The 21,654-nt window shown below is 47.2% G+C and overlaps 2 protein-coding genes across 5 annotated transcripts; both read right to left on the reverse strand.

Annotated features, from left to right (window-relative positions):
• Positions 1 to 4,974: 4,974 nt before the first annotated feature.
• LOC311582206 (serine protease 44-like) lies at positions 4,975 to 9,738 on the reverse strand. Of its 3 annotated transcripts, XR_014774036.1 has the most exons (6): positions 9,404 to 9,738; positions 8,988 to 9,144; positions 8,191 to 8,450; positions 7,115 to 7,266; positions 5,860 to 6,613; positions 4,975 to 5,366 (listed from the first exon to the last, which is right to left on the reverse strand). XR_014774036.1 is itself a non-coding variant. In XM_084755100.1 (5 exons), the coding sequence occupies exons 1-5, from the start codon at positions 9,696 to 9,698 to the stop codon at positions 6,380 to 6,382; spliced, it is 1,065 nt and encodes a 354-aa protein (XP_084611226.1). In that variant the 5' UTR covers positions 9,699 to 9,738; the 3' UTR covers positions 5,683 to 6,379. The 3 variants fall into 3 exon arrangements, 2 of the variants coding, with proteins under 2 accessions (XP_084611226.1, XP_084611225.1); XM_084755100.1 differs by lacking the exon at positions 4,975 to 5,366 and having other exon boundaries at positions 5,683 to 6,613; positions 9,021 to 9,144; XM_084755099.1 differs by lacking the exon at positions 4,975 to 5,366 and having other exon boundaries at positions 5,683 to 6,613.
• Positions 9,739 to 14,222: 4,484 nt separating this feature from the next.
• Positions 14,223 to 21,426, reverse strand: LOC311582207 (serine protease 42-like). Of its 2 annotated transcripts, XM_084755102.1 has the most exons (6): positions 20,977 to 21,426; positions 20,496 to 20,652; positions 19,965 to 19,986; positions 19,724 to 19,790; positions 18,210 to 18,370; positions 14,223 to 16,019 (listed from the first exon to the last, which is right to left on the reverse strand). In XM_084755102.1, exons 1-6 carry the CDS (start codon positions 21,197 to 21,199, stop codon positions 15,804 to 15,806), a joined length of 846 nt encoding a protein of 281 aa, XP_084611228.1. In that variant the 5' UTR covers positions 21,200 to 21,426; the 3' UTR covers positions 14,223 to 15,803. The 2 variants fall into 2 exon arrangements, with proteins under 2 accessions (XP_084611228.1, XP_084611227.1); XM_084755101.1 differs by having other exon boundaries at positions 14,249 to 16,019; positions 19,724 to 19,986; positions 20,977 to 21,417.
• Between the last annotated feature and the right edge of the window lie 228 nt (positions 21,427 to 21,654).

A 21,654-nucleotide genomic window follows, 5' to 3' on the forward strand; every position in this document is an offset into this window, starting at 1 on the left:
GGCCTCCCGCCCCATCTCTGCATATGGCTGATTTTCTCTGGGCTAAGCCTGGGGAGAAGTTATCTTGGGGAGTAGCAGGGAGTTCCTGGCAGCTATATCAAGTACACTACTGCTCACCAAGGAGTGCCTGTTCCAACCTGTATACACGACTCATTTGGTTATGATCCCAGTGGTCGTGTGTGTGTGTGTGTGGGGGTGGGTTTGGCTGCATGGACCCATAAAGGTCAAAAGAGGTCGTGAGATTCCCTGGGACTGAATTTTTAAGGATGACTTTGAGCCACCATGTAGGTGCTGGGAATTAAACCCAGGCCCTTTGCAAGCAACTTAACCTCTGGAAACACTTTTAGACAAACTAAAAAGGAGAAAAACAGAAATATACACACACACACACACACCCTTACCACACAGAAAGGGTTACATTGGCGAGTTCTAACAAACACTTAAGGAAAAAATAACAATTCTACACAAGTTTTTCACAAAAACTAAAGAAAAAAAAGTATTTTCCAAACAATTCTATAGAACCAGCATTCCTCTGATTTTTTAAAAGAGCATTTCAAGAAATCAAAACATTGAGCTATCAAGTTGGCTAAATGGGTTAAGGTACACCAAAACTAGATGCCTGACTTTGATCCCCAGGATCCACATGGTGGAAGGAGGGAACTGACTCCTCCCAAAGTTGTCCTCTGACAACACACACACACACACACACACACACACACACACACACACAGGAGCTGAAGAGGTGGCTCAGTGGATAAGAGCACTGTCTGCCCTTCCAAAGGAGCAGGGTTCAGGTCTCAGCACCCACATGCTGAGCAGCACCCACACACGGCAGCTTACAGCTGTCTATAACTCCAGTTCCAAGGGATCCGACACCCTCGCGTCAATACACATAAAATAAAATTATATATAAAAAAACAAATGTGTAGAGAGCACAGGGCTGGAAAGATGGCTCAGTGGTTAAAAGAACTTGCTGTTGTGGCTGAGGGCCCAGGTTCAGTTCCCAAGACTTACATGGTAGCTTATGTATACCGTATGTCGCTCTGATTTCAGAGGATCTGATGCCCCCTTCTGACTTCCACAGGCAGCAGGCACCCACAGGCTACTCAGACATACGTGCAGGCAAAACACTCATAAAATAAATGCAGTAATAGTTGCACATGTATACACACATATATCTCAACTTACTGACCACACTAAATGAGCACAGTTTATTATCTGTTCATCATACAAATAATGACAAAGCTGCTGAAAAACACTTACTACATATTAAGATGTTAGAAGTCGGGTGGTGGTGGTGGTGGTGGCGGCGGCACTGGCGTACGCCTTTAATCCCTGCACTAGGGAGGCAGAGGCAGGTAGATAGCTGTGAGTTCGAGGCCAGCCTGGTCTACAAAAGCAAGTCCAGGACAGTCAAGGCTACACAGAGAAGCCCTGTCTCATAAAAATGTTATAATATAATATCTTATGTTAGACTATAACATCTTCTTTGCCTAATCACTACATATTAAGATGGTAGAATAATACCAAAAAAGGAAATTATCAGCCCACAGACCAATAAGTATTAAGTAAATGATAGTAAAATCTACTGAGACCCACCCCTCAAAGCCTAACATGCCAGTAGTTTCATTAATGGGCTCTATCATTATCTCTTTACTATCCATGTGATAACACTGACGTACAAATCCTGATCAAGTAAACACACGGCTTTGGCAGCTATGTACAGTGACGGTGTTTGTACTGTCATAGGGCACACCCCTCAGCCAGGAAGCCCTCCCACAAGCCTCCTATGACACAGTTCCCGACTGCTCTCAATGAAACGTTAGTTATAATTACGTCATTACTCCTGGGCCTTTTTCATGGTTCTAGCTCTCAAACCCGGTTCCCTGGGTTCTACCCTCTAGTCTAGTAGGACTGTTTTGCATTTGACCTATTTCTAGAACCATGACTACTGCCTCCCAGTCCCTTGAGTGTCACCTAGGAAGAACTCCTACAGTCTGGACTGTGTGAGTTTCCCTCCAGGTTGCTCCTCTGCCTCCTCTATCTCCTACTTGTGTACAGTTGGACTAGGGTTCGATTCTTTTGTGCTGCACTCTGCCACTGAGAGACATAGCATCAGATAGGGTGGCCTCCTTTTGGGATAATGCAGCCTGTTTACCGAGAAACACTAATTCATTTGGGTTGGCAACATCTGCCGGGAAAAGTCTGATTGAGGTTTTGGAGGCGGGACTAAGGCTGTATGCAGCTCAGTGGCAGAAGGAACAGACTTTGCCTAATATGTGTAAAGCTCTGGGTTTGATCTTCAGAGAGGGGGAAGAGAAAGAGAGAGACAGACAGACAGACAGACACAGACACAGAGAGAGAGAGGAGAGAGAATAATAGAAACTAGTTCATTTGAGAAGTGTTAAAGAATTTTTTATTATCCTTGCTGTGGTAGTTTAGAAAATATAAGCATAGCTTGTTGTGTCTCCACCCACCAAGAAATTAAATTACCCACAAAAGGGCCTTTAATCCCACCACCACTCAGGAAGATCTCTATGAGTCCCCAGCCGTCAGTGTGCCTGGTTTTCATAGTGAGCTCCAGGCTAGCCAGGGCTACAGAATGAGATGCTGTTGCAACAAGCAAACAACACAGAAACAAAAAAATCAAATTCATTTCACCGCTGTCATTAAATTCTGGCTTTTTTTCCTTTTTCTTTTTCTTTTTTGGCACGGTAGAACCCTCATTGGCTTCCAGCTTACCAAGGATGACCTTGAACTTTTGGTTCTCCTACCTCCATTTCCTACGTGCTGAGATTACAAGTGTACACCACTGCACCCAGGTTTAGGGGGTGCCAGGGATTACATGGTATAGCAGCTAGGCAAACACTCTACTGGGATACAATACACCCCCTGACCAACTGTGACTTATTTTGGGTAAACAGAATATGACAGAAGCAAAGCTAAGCTGAGCAACTTCTGAAAGTAGATACTGAGAGTCCTGGCAGCATCCGTTTCCACCTGCTTGGAACACTGTCTTAATGCTGGTTGCTGGAAGATGAGAGCCCCTTACAGGGAAACGGAGGCATCTCTCCATACCCTCAGGTAGCTATTCACCACAGAGCAAGACCATTTGGGGTATCATGGCCCTGGTAGAGCCGCCACAAGGAAGTACCACAGATCTGCACTCCCACTGGGGCAGCAAGAATTTCTCACTTCCCCTGTTCAGTTGCGAGAGATGCACGGTTCAATTAGTGTCATCCACAGGAGTGGTGACTCATAACATCACACCATCACCATGAGCACCGACCCACTCATTGCTCCTAGAAAGACAGGCTTAGGTCCCGATAAGCTTCCGCCGAAAACATTCTCATCAACTAAACATTATACTCAGCAGCCTGTGCTTGGGCATCCCTGTAATACGTGGTGTGTACTCTCTGTCAAATGGCTGAATTCATAGCCCTAATTATGATGCTCCAATGTACTCCTTTTTTTTTTCTGCTAGACCTATCACTTCTTGCACTTGAGAACCATGGTAATTAGGTTCGTCACTGCTACTAACAAACACCCAAGGGAAACAATTCAAGGTAAGGAATTTTGTTGTTGTCGTTGGCTTTACACTTTCTTAGGGTTCATCCTAAGATGCACAGCTCACGCTGTGGCAGTGTGCAGCAAACATTGGGAACATGGGAAGGAGACAGGGAAAGATATGGTTCTCATGGACACACCCTCCATGACGTATCTCCTCACCTCCCAACACCACCATCGTATTATGGATGCATTCCTGGCCCTCATAATCTAATCTTCTCTGGAGTTGCTTCTCATAGACGCACCTAGGAATTTACTAATTCAAGTTGTCAATCAAAAGTAACCTTCCCGTGCCAAACAACATTTCAAAAATGCGGTTGGGGCCAGGCAGTGGTGGCGCAAGCCTTTAATCCCAGCACTTGAGAGGCAGAGGCAAGTGAATCTCTACTGTTGGAGTTGGAGGCTAGCCTGGTCTACAGAGAGAGTGCCAGGACAGCCAAAAGTGCATAGAAAAACCCTGTCTTGAAAAACCAAAGGGGTGGGGGTAGGAATGTGGTTGGGGCCCTTTAAAACTGTAAAATCATCAGCAAAATCTAAAAAAAAGTAAGAGGAAAAAATGTGGCTGTAGAGATGGAGCTAAAGAAGCAGAGAAAGGGGCTGGAGAGATGGCTCAGAGGTTAAGAGCACTATCTGCTCTTCCAAAGGTCCTGAGTTCAATTCCCAGCACCCACATGGTGGCTCACAAGCATCTATAATAAGATCTGGTGCCCTCTTCTGGCCTGAAGGTGTATATGCAGGCAGAACACTGTATACATAATAAATAAGTAAATAAATAAATCTTGAAGAAGAGGAATGAGGAGGAGGAGGAGGAGAAAGCAGAGAAAGCATCACTGTATTCTGCTCTGTTAGGAGCACGGGTACCAGATGACCCGAGTGTCTCCACTGCTCTGTACATCTGCAGCGAAATGATGAACACAGAGGAACACTGATCTATGGGGATACTGTATTTGAAGTGTAGTATCACAAACACATGAGATTCCTCAGGTCTGGTAAGACTCGTATGGTCCCATCTTTTGCTGGACAGAGGACACCCTCTAACTAGTTCCCGGTCTTACCTGTGACCCCAGGAGTCCCTGGGAAGATGGAAAATATTAGGCTCCTATTAGGCATTTCCTACTCCACACATGTCTATTTCAAACCATTTCTCCAGGCAACCTGATTTCGTTTTGATGGACCACAAAATCTGGCCACTGCTCTCTTGGTTGCCCCTTATGATCCTTATAGAAACTGCATCTCTAAACATCGTCACACTTTTTGTAAAGTCTTGTAAGTTCAGTAGTGCTGTCTACCACTCACCTCCTCTTAGAGACAGAGGCTGTATCCAGTCACAAGGCCCTGGAGCCACAGGTCTCCCCCCACCACCCCCGCCATCCCCCCAAAAAAATCCCTTCCTACCTATGACCCACATCTTGTGTGCAGTCCACCACTGGTGCCCGACACATTAAAAATAATCCACAGATTTTTGCCAGAAAGAGTAAAAATGTCAGCATTGGTATTTGCTATTCTGTTCCGTCAGGGTAGGTGCCTATCTTTTCCTCAAAAATGCTTGAACTAAATTCCTATTCCCTCGCAAATCACAGATTTTATTTGGAATCATAAGACTTTGGAGCCTGGGATGTGTTCTCCAGCACATAAACACCTTTGCCTACTCCAAGGCAACCTGGAAAGGAAGGTGAGGACAGAGCAATGGGCTGAGAGGAAGGAGCAGGGCGACAGAGCATCTGTAAGTACTCCTTTACTCATCCACTAATCCAGGCCTTCACCAGATGACTCCCGACCTCCTTGCTCTGGTCCAGGAGCTGGAGAACAGAAGATACAAAATGGCTGGACAGGTGCCCCTGCCCCAGAGCAACAGAACACCAACCTATGAAGACAGGAAGAAACAGGGACAGGGCCTCCAGGGTCGGGGGAACCCAGAAGGAAGCGCATTACGGACTGATGAATGGATCTGGGATATGTGCAGTGGGGCGCAAGGGTTTAAGCCACCCAGAAAACTTAAACAGGATAGCCAGATGGCCTCCTCCAGGATTTAACAGAGAGTGAGTAAGTTCCCTAGGCAAATGGGGCCCGTTTCTCTTTAAAGTACGCTATAAGCAGCCAAGTATTTCAGATGAACAAAAACTTCAGAACACATGAGATATATTTAATCAGCTCAAATCTAAAACCAGCCCTCTCTAAAACCGCATCAATACAACTTAGGCTGGTGCCGGAAGTGGCTGTGAGGGAGCTGAGGAAGAGAGCACCGGATGGGGTCGCTCCCAGGAGGCCGTGTAGCAAACGTTTCATACTCACAGATGGATTCCCACTGGGGCACAGGGGAAATGCTGCCAACCACAACTAAGCCAGCTGTACACATCCTGGCCTCACACCTCTGCACGAAACGCCTCCTCTGTCTCTCTGTGGGTGATCACAGAAGTCCCCGGGATGGCAGAATCTCTGGTAAGAGTTCTCAGTAGCCAGTTAGTTCAAGCAGCCGTTCAGTGTTGATAACGTCTCTCCTCTGTAGGTGTCCTCCAAGACCTCCATGAGTGAGTTAGCTCTCTCCACCTTGCAGGCCAGAGAAAGTCCTTTGTCTGGAAGTGGGTCACACTCCTTAGATCCAGGCAAAGCCCAGCCTCAGTACAGTGGTAGCCGTGGCAGATGACCAAGAGCACCGGGGCAGGATGTTTTGCAAGCCCCAAACTCCCTGCCATGCTCCACTGAGGCAGCAGGTCCCAAGTAGAATTTGAAGAAAGAGCTTTGTCAGAGAAAGAAGGTCAGAGGGGCAAGGCCAGCGGAGGCTCAGAAACAAGAGGACCGCAGGCTGTGGGGATCACAGGGTCACCAGGACACCCAGATGAAGCGCCAGACACACGCTCTGGATGCGGAAGCCTGAGTCCCAACGCGAAGCTCCACTCAGTTCTCGAAGGATCCAGTCTTTGTGGTAACTGACTTCTGTGTAAACTCCGGGGTGGCCTTCTCGACCGCAGCCAATGCCCCAGCTCACGATTCCCACCTGCACCCAAGTTTTATTTAATTCACAGACCATGGGTCCCCCAGAATCTCCCTAGAGAAAGAGAGAGGAGCAAATGACAGGAATGAAATGGATTCATAGCACAACAGATTCCACCCCAAGGCTCTGGAGAGAGTGATGCACACCTGCTAGGCCCTAAATTTCTTTGAAAACAAAATATTTTTTTTTTTAACAAATAAAAATGTCTACCTAGTCAAAGAAACTAACTGAGTGTAAACCAATATGATGTTCCCTCTCTGAAATAATGAGTAAATCCCCTACCTAAGTGCATGGGATGTCACACAGAAGGGCCTGTGCCAGTCCCTCCCTGATTCTCCCCTCCCCCAGCCATTGCAGACAGCATCAGCTGTTTTCTCCTGGAGGAGTGTGCCAAGCTATCCCCAAGGCTGTGGTGGCTCGTCCTGACATTCCACTAGCTTGAATAACAGTAAAATGGAGGATCTGGGGTCACGACCCAGGCCCTAATGTCTTGAGAGTTTGGAACATCTAGGAAGAGGACAACAGGGCAGAGCAGGAAGAGACCCATGAACTGACCTGGCAGGCATCTCCTTTCTCACTGTAGGCACAGACTGTCCCTTCCCGGACTAAGGTAAATATGCTTCCTAGGCTGTCCTTGAGAATCTGGTTACATTCCTCTTGATGAACAATTCTTAGCTCAAGCTCCCGAAGCATTCTTGACTGTCTACCTGCAAAGAGATAAGTTTGGAGAGAGTAGATCTCCATTCCGTCCGATGGCGTGAGTCAGCTGGACCTCTTCTCTGTCTCAATGCAGTGCTCACACCGCAGGGGTCCTCAGCGGCCCTCAGCTATTATTCAGATCTGACACTGAGGGCAACACAGCCCAACCCTACTAAGAGTAGAAGAAAGAACAGACTAAAGGAAGGAGGGCAAAACCTTGCCAGCCTGCGAGGTAACGAACATGTGATACGCTCTCCTGAGTGCTGGGGATAATGCGTAAAGCATCCTTAACTTGCTAGGATCCAGTCACAACCTCTTGGACAGGTGGCACCCCCAAAGTGCCAAACTGGAAATCTTCCCAGTAATAGGAGACCACAGAGCAGCGGTTCTCAACCCTCCTCAGGCTTTGACCCTTAATACTTAACAGTTCTTCACGCTGTGGTGACCCCCAACCATAAAATTATTTTCATTGCTACTTCATACCTGTCACTTTGCTACTGTTATGAATCGTAATGTAAATGTTTTCATTTTCTGATGGTCTTAGGTGACCCTGTGAAAGGGTCATTTGATCCCCAAACGGTCTCCACCAGCAGGTTGAGAACCACTGCCCTATAGACTCACGGAGTTTCCTGGCCTCATACAAGAAGCCTCCCCCCCCCCTCCAAGGTAGGTACTTGTAGCTTACAGACAGACATGCCCTGACCTAAACTCCACCCTGCGGAGTATCCACCCTGGCTGGTACCTAGGTCCTCAAGTCCTGACAAACCAATAGAAATCCACCAACAGTTGCTCCCTCATAGGAGCTCTCTCTTCCCTCCCTTACCCAAGTGCTAGCAACTCTGGCCCCCTGTCCCACTAGCTTGCAGACCATTCCCAGGACGCTGTCATCTGATCCCTGGCCTACAGTCACTGGAGTCTTACTTTGGGCTCACCTTGTTCAACTATTCTCCCCCATCCGGTCACCCAGCACGGGGTCCCGGGCTGTACAGAGAAAGACCTCTCAGGGAGGCAGACGGGCTGAATGTAGACGCTGTAATTCACGGGGAAGGCCAGCAGGGCAAGGGCAATGTCGTGCACAATTGGCCCCATGATGGAGTAATCTTGGTGAACAATAATGTCTTGGATTGGAATCTTGACGGACATTGGGGACAACAGGTCAACCTCTCCCATCAACACCTCGTAATCCAGATGGCTGTAAAGAGATCCTAAAAGAGTCTACACACTTCCCCTCCCGCAGTCAAATGCTTCCCCAGCCCGACCCGGGTTTTTTTTTTATTCCCCACCCCCCACCCATGGCAGCCATCAGCTACCTCCCTCTGTTCAAACTGAGTTCTCTCGGGGACCCCAACCATCCTAGGCAGCCACCGGTCGCTTGTTCAGGTGTCCTATCTCACCAGTACCACTCAAGAATATACTGGAAGTCCAAATGCTCAGGTGTCTGCTGAAACTAAATTTAAAACAAAAACAACCAACCCTGGGACTGTCCTCTCTCTCACCCCTCCCCACCCCCCCCCACCCCCGCCATTAGTTTTGAGATGGGCTCTCTCACTCTGTGACCCAGGCTGGCTTCTAACTCCTGGCAACCCTCGTTGCCTTAGTCTCCCAAGTCTTGGGATTTAGAGGCATGAGCTGCTGCCACCACCACAGCTCCTTTTCTTTTTTTCTCTTTTTTTTCCAAACAGAAAGCAAGAGGGACAGGCCATAGACCCCCAGGTCCCAAAGCACTCACCCATATACACAGTGGGCTGCAGTCATCACCCACCATTTGCTGATGAGCGCACCACCGCAGATGTGCTGCCTGTAGACCTGCAGGCTCACCTGCCAGGGCCATTTCCTCTCTGCCGCAAGCCCTCCACCAACTATCCTTGCGGTTCTGTGGCCACAAGCTGGAGCAAGTGAGTGAAGGGACGGGCTGAAAATAAAGCTGTTGCTGAGCCACCAGCAGCCAGACCCTCAGCACCTGTAGAACAAGGCTCTGTCCCTGCAAATCCCCTAAGACCCATCGGGGAGCGGGGGTTGTCCTCTCAGATCTCGAGGGTAGGTTGGGCCCACACCCAAGGTCCTAAGATACTCCTCTATGTCAGAGTCCCATCCCCATGGGTCCAGGGCAGTTCTCTGCGGAGGCCCATGGCCCAGAAACTTCACCTAAAGCGCCTGGAATCCATGTTGGAAACGGTTTCCGTGACAGAGGCGTGGTTGAAAACTGACGGGGAGCAAATGTCATCGAATCAAGGGGCATTACGCTGCCCCCAGGCTCAGGGGCCAGCGAGGTCTCAGGCATCTCTGAGAGTGGCCTCTCCTGTGGGTCATTGAGGCCATCCTCTGAGGGGAGGGGAGAAGGAGACAGCGGCCCTGGAACCATCCGGGCCTCGCCCAATCGCGTCTGAAGCAACAAGAGCCAGACCAAGAGGCCCAGGGAGTCACCACCCTGCAAGGCCATCCCGCCACAAGCAAGGCCTCGATCTGTGGCAGCGCCTCCTCGCGAGTGGTTACTGAGGCTGCGCACAGTTCTAGGGGGAAACGGGCGCTTTCATTTGGCTCACCGCGCACCCCCTCCCTTCCCAGCTTCGCCTGACCCACAGCGGAGTTCCCTCCGCCTGATCCATGACTGACTCCCTTATAGGCAGAGTAATCGCAAAACTCCTTAGCCGAAATGTTGTACCTAAGCTTACTAACCACTGGATCAGGGTGGACACTGCTACCCTTTTTTTTGAAAAGGCGTAGGTGGCGCACGCCTTTAATCCCAGCACTCAAGAGGCAGAGGCAGGAGCATCTCTGTAAGTTCGAGGCCAGCCTGATCTACAATGGGAGTCCAGGACAGCAAAGACTACAAGAGAAATCCTGTCTCGAAAAAACCAAAGAGGAAGAAAGAAATTCAACACTCACAAGATTTTCAAAACCCATTAGCCATCTCAGCGCAATGCAAATTAAAACCACAATGAGACATGAGTGTCAAGCTCTCAAAAACAAACCTGTAACAACCTTAAATGCTGACACGGGCACAGAGATTAAAGGACTGCCCACATACTGTGGTGAGAATGTAAACACAGCCACTCTGGAATGCACACTGGTATTTTATTATACAATTTTTTAAAATGCGATACTGTACACTCCAGTAATTACACTCCTGGATGTTCATCCCAAAGAAACAAGGCTTTATGTCCTATTAACCCGTATAAATGCTTACAGTATTAATCTCTTTGTTCATCAGCAGCTGAAAGTGACACAGCGGTAAAACTCTTGGCCTAAAGCACACATGTTCTAATTGATGGAACGTGTGAGTGTGTTGCCGATGGCAAACAGAATGAATTACATTAGGGCTCTTGATGTATCAAGATTATCTGGACTGTCCAGGTGAGGCCATTGGAATCAAAGCTTTTGTATTTATCAACCAGACAACTGACGTCCAGGGAAGAGATGAGATGTCAAAAAGGAGTGGAAGAAAGAAGGCGAGGAGGAGAAATTTGCTGTTGCTGTTATTTCCCTGTGGTCTTTAAAGACTGAAGAAGAGGTCACAAATCTAGGGATGGAGGTAGCCTCTAGAAACGGGAACCAGAAAGGAAATAAACTCTCCCCCCTCTCCAGACAGTGGTGGCCCACACCTTTAATCCAAGACCTCGGGAGGCAGAGGCAGGCAGATCTCTGTGAGTTCAAGGCCAGCCTGGTCTACAGAGTGAGTTTCAGGACAGTCAGGGCTACACACAGAGAAACTCTGTCTTAGAAAAACAAAACACAAACAAAAATTCTCCCGGCCACGGTCCAGAAAGAAACAAGTCAGCTTCCTTTGGTTTTAGGACTTACAAATACAGATGGGTTATTTCAAGCCACTAAATTGGTGGCAAATTGTTACAGCTATAAAAAAAAAATCTGTCAGGCGTGGTGGCCCTTGTCTTTAATCACAGAACTCAGGGGGGCAGAGGACAGGTGGATGGCTGTGAGTTCCAGGCCAGCCTGGGCTACAGAGTGAGTTCCAGGACAGTCAAGGCTACACAGAGAAACCCTGTCTTGAAAAACCAAAAGAGAAAGAAAGGAAAAAAAGAAAAAAAAAAAAGAAAAAGAAAAAGAAAAAGAAATCAATACAAAGGCAGATATCCTTCAGAAGGTGAAGGGTTAAACAGCCTTAGAGCTATACTGTTAATCCTGAGACTCAGAGAGGAGAAAAGACCAAATCCATGAGTATCCAATTAAAGCTAGCTGTATTTCGAGGTGTGCCTGGGACTGGCCAGCCAGCTGTCTCACACTAAATTGGGATTTGAGGGAGCAGCCCCCCGCTGGCCTCATGAGGTCCTTTACATAGGAGAGGTAAGGTTACACATTGTTAGAAAGAAGCAATGAAAGAGAAGGAAAGAGGGTAAGGACGTCCACCGTGGGAGCCGTGGGGGCCGTGGGGGCCATGGGTTGAAAAAACATGTTTTTCAGTTTACATCAGATCTAATAAACAGGCATCTATTTTGTGGGGGTGAGTGCTCTCTGTGTAGCCTTGGTTGTCCTAGATCTCAGTCAGTAGACCAGGCTGGTCTCAAACTCACAGAGATTCTGCCTCTGCCTCCCAAGTGCTGCTATAAAAGGCATGTGCACCCCCACTGCTACCTGGCTCAAGAATGTATAGTCAAGGCTACACAGAGAAACCCTGTCTCAGGGGGAAAAAAACAATGTATTCATATTTATAATAGAAACCTTAATTTGCAATGACTTAACATGGGACAAACAAGAACTTATTCTTTTTTTTTTTTTTTTTGAGATTTATTTATTTATTATGTATTCAGTTTTCTGCCTGCGTGTACACCTGAACTCCAGAGAGGGGATCAGATCACATTATAGATGGTTGTGAGCCACCATGTGGTTGCTGGGAATTGAACTCATGACCTTTGGGAGAGCAGTCAGTGCTCTTAACCACTGAGCCATCTCTCCAGCCCCCAGGAACTTATTCTTTAACTACAAACAGAAACCTTAACCTGCAAAATATATTGTTCCTGTTTTGGTCTCACATTATTAAGAGTATTTTACTTGAGGTTATTTTGGCACTTGGGCTATACCTGCCTGGACACTAACAGTTCAGTTTTGTAGTGTCTCTGCTGACTAGCAGGCTACTAAGCAGTGTGTCCTCTCTGGTTGGATGTCCCCCACAACTGAGTGACCTTTAAGAACTGTACAACTTCTAGTCGTCTGGCATTCACTTAATCTAGTGCCCTGGAAATGCCTGTGACGATCAGCATCCACTCAAAGATTAAGAGGGATTGTTGGGAATTCACCAGAGAAGACTGCTCAGACATGGGGTTAAGCCAATAGAAAGTCTTTATTAGCAGGTTGATGACTACACTGGAGGTTCCCAGAATAGCCCTGAGCCTGTCTTGGGTGGGCTTTTAAGCACAAAACAAAAACAAAAACAAAAAAAACATTTTCTGGGTTGACGCACTTCAATGAACAAGAACAGCCAGGAGTGACGGCATGCACCTTTAATCCCAGCACTCGGGTGGGGGGGGGGCAGGGGGAGGCAAGCCACACAGAGAAACCTTGTCCAAAAAAAAAAAAAAAAGAAAGAAAAAAAAAGAAACAAACAAACAAACAAGAAATAAACAAGAACAGTTAACCAGAATCTGAACTACAGAAGCTGAAAGTCAAGGTTAGTACTCCCAGAACTAAACGGGCTTTGGTGGATTAGGCTTTTGTTTTCATTTTGGCAGGTGGTGCTGTCTATGTGTTGAGTTCTGCAGTCTGAACGGCACTCCCATCATGGAGTCAGTTGTGCTAAGGTCTAGGGTCCTGTCATAGGATCATATTGACATTTTTGTAACTCTTTCTCTGCCTATTTGTAAGTCATGTATCAAGGATCAATAACTTCCCAGAACAGAAAGCTTCTAGTCAATATTTCGACTTTGTAGGCCGCGCATAGTCCCAACTGCATCCTTTTCTAAAACACAGCCTTTTAGGGGCCGAGGAAATGAGGAGGGGCCATGCAAGTGTAGGAAGCCCAGGTAAAACACCAGGCATTTCAACGCATGCCCACAACCCCAAAACTTCAGAGGCAGAGATGGGAGAGCCTCTCAAGCTTGTTGGCCAGCCAATCTAGCCAAATTAGTGAGCTCCAAGTTCAGTGAGAGACCCTGTCCTGAAAAAAATAAGACAGAGAGTAATTAAAGAAGACACCGGGGCTGGAGAGATGGCTTAGTGGTTAAAAGCACTGACTGCTCTTCCAGAGGACCTGGGTTCAAATCCTTGCACCGACATGGCAGCTCACAATGTCTATAACTTCATGATCTGATACCCTCACTCAGACACACATGCAAGCAAAACACCAATGCACATAAAATAAAAATAAATAAATGTCTTTTTTTTTTTTTAAAGAAGAAGATACCAACATTGACTTCTGGCCAGTACGTGTATACACATGTGCATAGACACAAACACATACACACTAAATAACAAATATGGCCCTTTAAACATGTATAAATCACATGGGCATAGTGGTACATGCCTTTAATCCAAGCACTCAGGAGGCAAAGACATGTGGCTCTCTGAGTTCAAGGCCAGCCTGGACTACAGAAGGAATTCCAGGATAGTTAGAGCTAAACAGAGAAGAAGCTCTGTCTCAGGAGAACAAAAAAACTTTATAAATGAAATTGTGTATGGTGACACATGTCTATAATCCCAGTTGGGTCCTGATTCTCAGAAGCTGTCTCCTTTGTATTTTTGAGACAGAGTCTCTCACTGGGCCTGGAGTTTGCCTGTTAGGCTAAGCTGGCTACCTAAGTAGTCGCAGAGGCCTACTGGTCTCTGCCTCTCCAGCACTGAGATTACAAGCACATCCCACCATGCCTGGCTGAGGGCTGAACTTAAACCATCATGTCTGCACACGCAGACAGCACGTTACAAGCTAAGCAAGCACCAAAGCCCACATGTACAGTTTAGAATCACCATGTAAGTTCCAAGAAGACTGCAGCTTGAAAAATGTAACTAAATTTGTAGGTACAACACTACTGAATCTCAAGACTAGAAAACACAGTAGCCAGGACAGAGTGGCCTTTTATTTAAGAATATGTAGGCAGATACAGAGCTGGATGGAGTCAAGAAACAGGTGCTAAAATATGCTGTCCATTGGTGGTATAAATTGATATTGAAATAAATGTATTTTAATAAATCATATTGTAACAATTTAATGAACATTACAGGCATAGAAATATATACTTTGATGTCTCTCTTATGCCATGAACAAAAATTAATTTTTTGATTGTAGACATAAGTGTGTGTCAATACTAAAGCCTGAAACCTTTTTCTATACAAAGAAGAGTTAAAAATCAGCAAAAATTAAAAATTAAAATAAAATCTGTATTTAAAATGACAAAAAAAACCTTGAAAAGACACTTCACAAAAGAGAGTATACAAATGACCAATAGTGAGGAAGGCTCAAATATATTTAAGATAACATGGGAAGAAAAAGAAATACCTTACTGTGGGATTTCGTGTGTGTTTCCTGCTGGCTGAGAGTAAAATGTCCTCAACAATTAAAATCAAGAGTGCAGAGACAATATTTGTTTTTCTTAGAGACATCTCAAACAAGAGTGTTAAACACTACAAGTGCAGCCAGATAATGGTGACACAAGCCAGGAGCAGTGGCACACGCCTTCAATGGCAGTACTTGGGAGCCAGAGGCAGGTGGATCTCTGTAAGTCTGAGGCCAGCCTGGTCTACAGAGTGAGCTCCTTCAGGACAGCCAAGGCTACACACAGAGAAACCCTGTCTTGAAAAACAAACAAAAAACGGCTAGAAGGGCACCATGCTTGTTCAAGGCCAGAGCATAGGACCTTTGAGTTCAACGTTCCCAAACTTCCCTCCAGCCAGTAGGCCTGAACAGGGTGGGGCATTTCATAAATGCCCTTCGTTTTATTTACGAAAGGAAATTCTTTAAGGGAAATAAGGAAATCTGCTCATATATTTACTTATTTTTCAAATTTCACTTTGCCTTTGAACAGGGTTACAAATTACATTCGATGAGAAATGTAACTTCACAAAATCATAGACATACATAGAGAGAACAATTATAGTTAGAACACTTAAGATCTCCGGTCTCTGTGGCTGTGCTCTCTCTCTCTCTCTCTCTCTCTCTCTCTCTCTCTCTCTCTCTCTCTCTCTCTCTCTCTCTCTCTCTCTCTCTCTCGATCACCAAGCTAGCTCTAGTGTGACAGAGTCAGAGGTGAGAACCCTGACACCACAGCCAGGTCTAGCACTTGCTCCACCACTAATGGAGTCCTTGCGTGGGTCACTGTCATTTACCTGGCAGGCTCCAACTGGAATTTACTCACCTTCATTCCTGCCAGGCAGAGCCCACCTCACTCAGGAGCAGTGTGGCCAAGGATCATGACGAGAGCAGCAGGCAGGACACTTTGAAGCCTCTCAGATGCCTGACACATTTCACCGTGGGCTCTCTCCAGGGTAAGGGATCCCAAATTGGAACTTGAAGGAAGGGCATTGGGAAGGCAAGGGAAGGCAAAGGAGAGACTTCAAAAGAGGATGGGATATGATGAGCCATCGCCATGTCCGTGAGAAGTCACAAGGTCAGAAAAGACAGTAGTGAGATGAGGAAGACCGCTGGATGTAAACAGGCAGCCCGGTTCACCACTGCCACCAGCCACTTGCTGTAGAAGGCAACGTCCGTATAAACTCCAGGATGTCCTTCGCGACCACAGCTGATGCCCCAGCTCACGACTCCCACCTGCACCCATCTGTCATTAAATTCACAGGACATAGGGCCCCCAGAATCTCCCTGATGAAAGAGAAAGAAACACATGGCAAGGATGGAATTGGCCCCCACTGGATTCGGTTGATTATACTGGCAGACATACAGGGTTTCCTTAGGCACCCCAAAGGTCCAGCTAGAGCCACTTATGATGACATTTATGTATAGTATCAGCCCTAAGAGGGCGAGGCAGGAGGATTTCAGGGAGTTCAAGCCTACCTGGCTGCATACCAAGACACTGCCTCAGAAGAGGGGGTGGGAAGCATCCTTGCCAGGCCCAAGTTTCTATTAATACACAAATACCAGAACTGGGCATATAAATACGGCCACTGACAAGTTAGTGGGAAAATGTTATTATCCTCTGAGGCTATATCATCGTCATTTCTTGAGCCACAGTGGTGTTAAATGCTGAATTCCACTTCTGAGGGGCTAGAGACAAGACTCCGTGGTGGTTAAGGGCACTTGCTGCTTTTGCAAAGGACCTTGAATTAGTTGAGAACACCCACATGGTGACCCACAATCACCAGCGACTCCAGGTCCAGGGGATTCTACCCCTCTTCTGGCCTCTCCAGGCACTGCATGCACATGGTGCACATAAATATATGAAATCTCACTCACACACATAAAATAAAAACAAGTCCTTTGCCGGGAATGGTGGTGCACACTTTTAATCTCTACACTCGGGAGGTAGAGGCAGGTGGATCTCTGTGGGTTTGAGGCCAGGCTGGCCTACAGAGTGAATCCAGGGAAGCCAAGACTACACAGAGAAACCCTGTCTCAAAAAAACAAAAACAAAAACAAAAATCTTTTTTAAAAATCCCATTAAATATCTATGTAGCAGCTACTAATTCTTACTTTTGTTTTGTTTTGTTTTGTTTTTTTCGAGACAGGGTTTCTCTGTGTAGCCTTGGCTGTCCTAGACTCTCTTTGTAGACCAGGCTAGCCTCGAACTCACAATGATCCGCCTGCCTCTGCCTCCTGAGTGCTGGGATTAAAGGCGTGCGCCACCACGCCCAGCTCTAATTCTTATATTTAACATAACTTCCTCTGAAGCCCCTAACCTACATAGCAAGAACCTTCTGTATTATAGAGTCTGTTCGTACATACTCCTCTCCCAAACCACTAGGGACGCTAACAATCATTTCCAGGAGAAACATACAGGATTCCCTCAGTATCTCTCACCACCTGCAACCTCTCATGGACTGGTAATTTGACCTCAGACACTCTTGGTTGCCCCAGACCCTGCTCAGAACTCAATGGCATTTCCTACAAGCTCTAAAGACATTCATTCTGGAACTATGCATCCAAGGGAGCCATTGCCCTAAGAGGAATATCTGACCACGTTCACCCATGTTCACAATGGATAGCACTCAAGTGCCCATGCCTGCCTGGACCACTCAAGAAACTTGGCCACATTCAATGTCCTGTCCTATTACTGCAGGTACTTAAAACACCAGCATCCCCTGCTCCAGCGCTAGGGAACAAACCTAGGGCTTCTTGCCCACTTGCTCTTCACCTCCCATCCCTGAAACAGAGGCAAGGTCTCACTGCGGAACCAGACTCACCTAAAATGCATGACGTAGCTCAGGCTGGCCTTTTCCTTTGATCTTCCTGCCTCAACCTCGTGCGTGCTGGGATTATAGGCATAAGCCACACACTTGGGCAACATAAGAAGTGCACTCAGACCTCTGATCCCCTAAACATATTGCCCCCTATCTGTAAAAGTCATATCACAAGAGGACCATGAGCGCTTATCTTTGGATTTCGCCTTCCACAGCACTATGATAGATATGGTGCTTTGTTGCAGGGTTATGATATAGGCTAACACCTGAGTTAATACAGGTTGATGTTCCCTTTGTCATGGTAACTGCCACATAGGGAAACTCAATGCAATGCATTAGATTACCAATCCCCAGCCTCAACATATATAAACAGGGAACCCACATATCAACCTACACACCAAGGCTACGTCCTTTAGAAAGGACCAAACCAGCTGGACAAGGTAGGTGTCTCCCTATAATCACGGTGCTTGGGAGGTTGATGCAAGCAGATCTCTCAAGTTCAAGGCCATCCTGTACTTATATAGAAAGGTCAGGCAAGGCCAGCTCCAGGAGCCATGGGGTGTAGAGCTCTCCTCATGAATTGTCTTGAGTAAAAGAAATGGCAAGTAACTCAGGCTTTGTCAGCTGAGACTGAAGAAGGGGCCCAGGAGTTTACCTGGCAAGAATCCTTTCCTTTTTCTTTGTAGCCACAGATCATCCCTTTCTTGACTAGATCGGTAGAAGATGATGTAGCCTTCTTCAATCTACTATTACACTCCTTATAATGGATGACCTTTTGGTCCACTTCTTGGAGAATTTCTGTTGGAACTTTGGGTGCTAAAGAAGAAGACGAACAGTGTATAAATCTGCACAGTGGCAAGCAGGCATGCAGGCACCCAGGAATCCCCCTGGACAAAGGCAGGGAAATTGATATTGTCCCCATTTGACACATGAGGAAATTGAGACTCAAAATTGTCACAGGAGAGGCTTAAGTAACGGAGAATTGCACAAGTCTGAGTACCTGGGAGGCCAAGGCAAGAGGGTCTCAAGTTGTAAGGCCTGCCTGAGCTACTGAGTTCAAGGCCAATCTGGGCAACTTAGTGAGACTCTCTCAAAACACAAAATGGAAAAGACTGTGAGTATAGCTTAGTGTCTGAGCCTTCCCTGTCATATTTAAGGCCCTGGGTCTAATTCTCAGTGCTTAAAAAAGGGCAAAACTAAGACAAGAGAAGGATAATATTTCTGAAGGAGAAGCAAGGCCTTAGAGGCTGAAGAAATGGCAGCCTGTCCCGTGCATTACTGGGGTCGGAGTGATGGTGAGGAGACACCCTGTGCAGCTTTCTCTTTGTTATTTTTGGCTTGTTGGTGAGATGGGGCTCTTTCTTTAGTCCCGACTAGTCTCGAACTGCCCATACTTCTGCATGTAACACCACACCTTGCCAATCTCCCTCACTTCCTAGGATGCAATCAAGACTCTCCAGAGATGGAGCTCTAAAAGGATCCCATGTGATTTCTTCTTGGGGACAAGAGGTATAGCAACAAGAGGCCATGTGGCTCACCCCTAGGCACAAGGCACAAGAGAGCTGTTCCCACTGAGAAACAGCCCAATAGCTTGTCACATCATGAGCAAAAACACACCCAATGTGCTGAAGAGATGGCTTAACAGTTAAGAGTACTTGGGAGGACCCCAAGAGGGGTACACTTCCCTCAGCATGCACGTGGAGATTCATAATAACTCTAGTCCCAGGGGATCTGACACCCTCTTTTGATCTCTGTGGGCACCAATTAGGCATTTGTTACAGAGACATACATGCAGGCAAAACACCCCTGCAATACAAAATAAAATAAATCAAATTTGAAAATCCAGCCAGAGGAAGTCCCATTGCACCAGGCCTTTGTCCACAGGGACTCTGACATTGCCCTACAGATCTGCAAAGGGAGATTTGGCACAGTTCCCCATTCCCAGGAGAGATATACCTTTTCTTGACTGTCATTGGGTATTTCTGTCGCAACAAGAGACTTCAACACCAAATCTGGGGTCTCCTAAGAAGACCATTACCTTGGCGCCTGCCACCCACCCACCTGCCCTTTTTTGTCCCATCCCCTGCCCCCATCCCTTTGTATTTTGTTTCTATTCTAGGATTAAGGCTGGGCTTCCTCCTGAGTGCTGCCACTGCCACCAGGTCTTACCATTTGGGTCTGGTAAGCCCCATCCCGTCACCCAGCAGGTGGTCCCAGCTTCCACATAAAAAGTCTCCTTAGGGATGCAGACAGGATGGATGTTAGAGGTGAAATTCACAGGGTACTGGAGCTTGAGAAGGGCGATGTCATGTTCAACAACGACAGTAGTTGAGAACTTAGGGTGGACGATGATGCTCTGGATGGGGATCACCAGACTTGTGTTTTGGCGGTAGACACTCCGATCACCCACCTTGACATTGTACTGGATTCGGCTGTGGAAGAGAAGACGCGTTGCCTCGTTAGCCAGGACCCTACAGAGCTCTCTTACACCCCTTCCACTCGCTCCCCATTTCTCAACATGGCCCCAACCTCTTTTACTATTCTCTACCTCTATAATTCTTTTGTTTTTTAAAGAATTATTTATTTATTATGTACACAATGTTGTATTCACATGTAACACCTGCAAACCGGAAGAAGGCACCAGATCTCATTATAGATGGCTGTGAGCCACCATGTGGTTGCTGGGAATTGAACTCACGACCTTGGGAAGAGCAGCCAGTGCTCTTAACCTCTGAGCCACCTCTCCATCCCCAATTCTTTATCACTCTCTCAATTGTTTTGCATGTACTCGTCCTGAGTAATTCTAGTAACAAGATGGTGACAGCATGGCCACCCCCTTCTTTTGTATCTTGTTTTGGAATGTTGTCAGTTTGTCAGGCAGGAGGATTAGTCAACAGGGTTCCCCTCCAGAGCACCCACTTGTCTGCCATCACTCTCTCACCTGTAAATGCAATGGGCTGCAGTCAGCACCCATTGGGCATTGATGAGGGAACCTCCGCAGATGTGCATGTGTCTGATCCGAACGCTCACCTGCCAGGGCCACTTTCCCTCTTCAGCATCCACTCCTCCCATGATTTTCAGAAGGGGTTGGCCACACACTGAGTGAAGACAATGTGAAAAGAACTCAAAAAGATTTAGGCCCTCTCTTTACGCTAGCCTTTCCACAGAAAGCAACGTGGACAGCCAAGAAGGAGGCTGTGTCTTGTTGAACACCGTGGGCACCTCATACCCTCAAGGCTATGATGTCGTACACTCCCTACGGCCGTCATATCCCCGCTCAGAAGCCACAGGCAAGGCAACCAGACTCTACGCAGCAGTGGCCTGGGCTGTATCCGTGTCCCTCGGATTCAGGGTGTCACTACCTCCCACTCTGGGCCTTGACCTAGTCCTGCCCTTGCCACAGACACCCCTTGCAAAGTTACCTAAAGTAAATACGAAACGAGAGGGCTTGGTAGGCGCCTGGTAGGTCACATTGGGCATGAGCACCCAGGGGGATGGCGATGGGCTCTCCCTTGGGCCGTCACTGTACCCTGAAGGGAAACCGGAAGTAGAGAGCTGAGAGACATCTGGCCGGGCCTCACAGAGCTTTGACTGAAACAGCAAGAGGCAGGCTAAGAGGCCCAGGGAGCCACCACCCGACGCCATGCCACCACATAGGCCACCGCTCCTCTCCCGCTAAGATGGCACCCGCTCCCAGGCTCGCGAGGCCACCCTTGGTTCTGTCAGGAGAAACGGGCTCTCTAAGGACTGCAGGAGGCGCCATCGAGTCAGAGACAGCAACAGCGGGTCATGGTCCTGGGTGGGAAATGCGTCCTTGCTTTCACTCAGCTCTTCTCCTCAACCTGTGCACACGCATAGCCCTGACTGGGACACGGGAGACAGACGTCCTTGACAAACGTCTCTCACTTCCGGACCCACTCATCCCGGGGAGCCTGGCATAGAACTGGTAAGGACTGGACTCTGTGAATGAAAGGGGGAGCACTCTCCAAAAAGCTACTTCAAACTGAGATTCATTCACTACACCTAGACTTGTAAGCTATTCTTCTATCTCAGTTATGAGGCAGGTTGGAACAAAATTAGCAATGTCCAGGCCTGGAGAG

Source organism: Acomys minous (genome assembly GCF_964271855.1).
Source record: "Acomys minous genome assembly, chromosome: 13".
NCBI classification, from domain to species: domain Eukaryota; kingdom Metazoa; phylum Chordata; class Mammalia; order Rodentia; family Muridae; genus Acomys; species Acomys minous.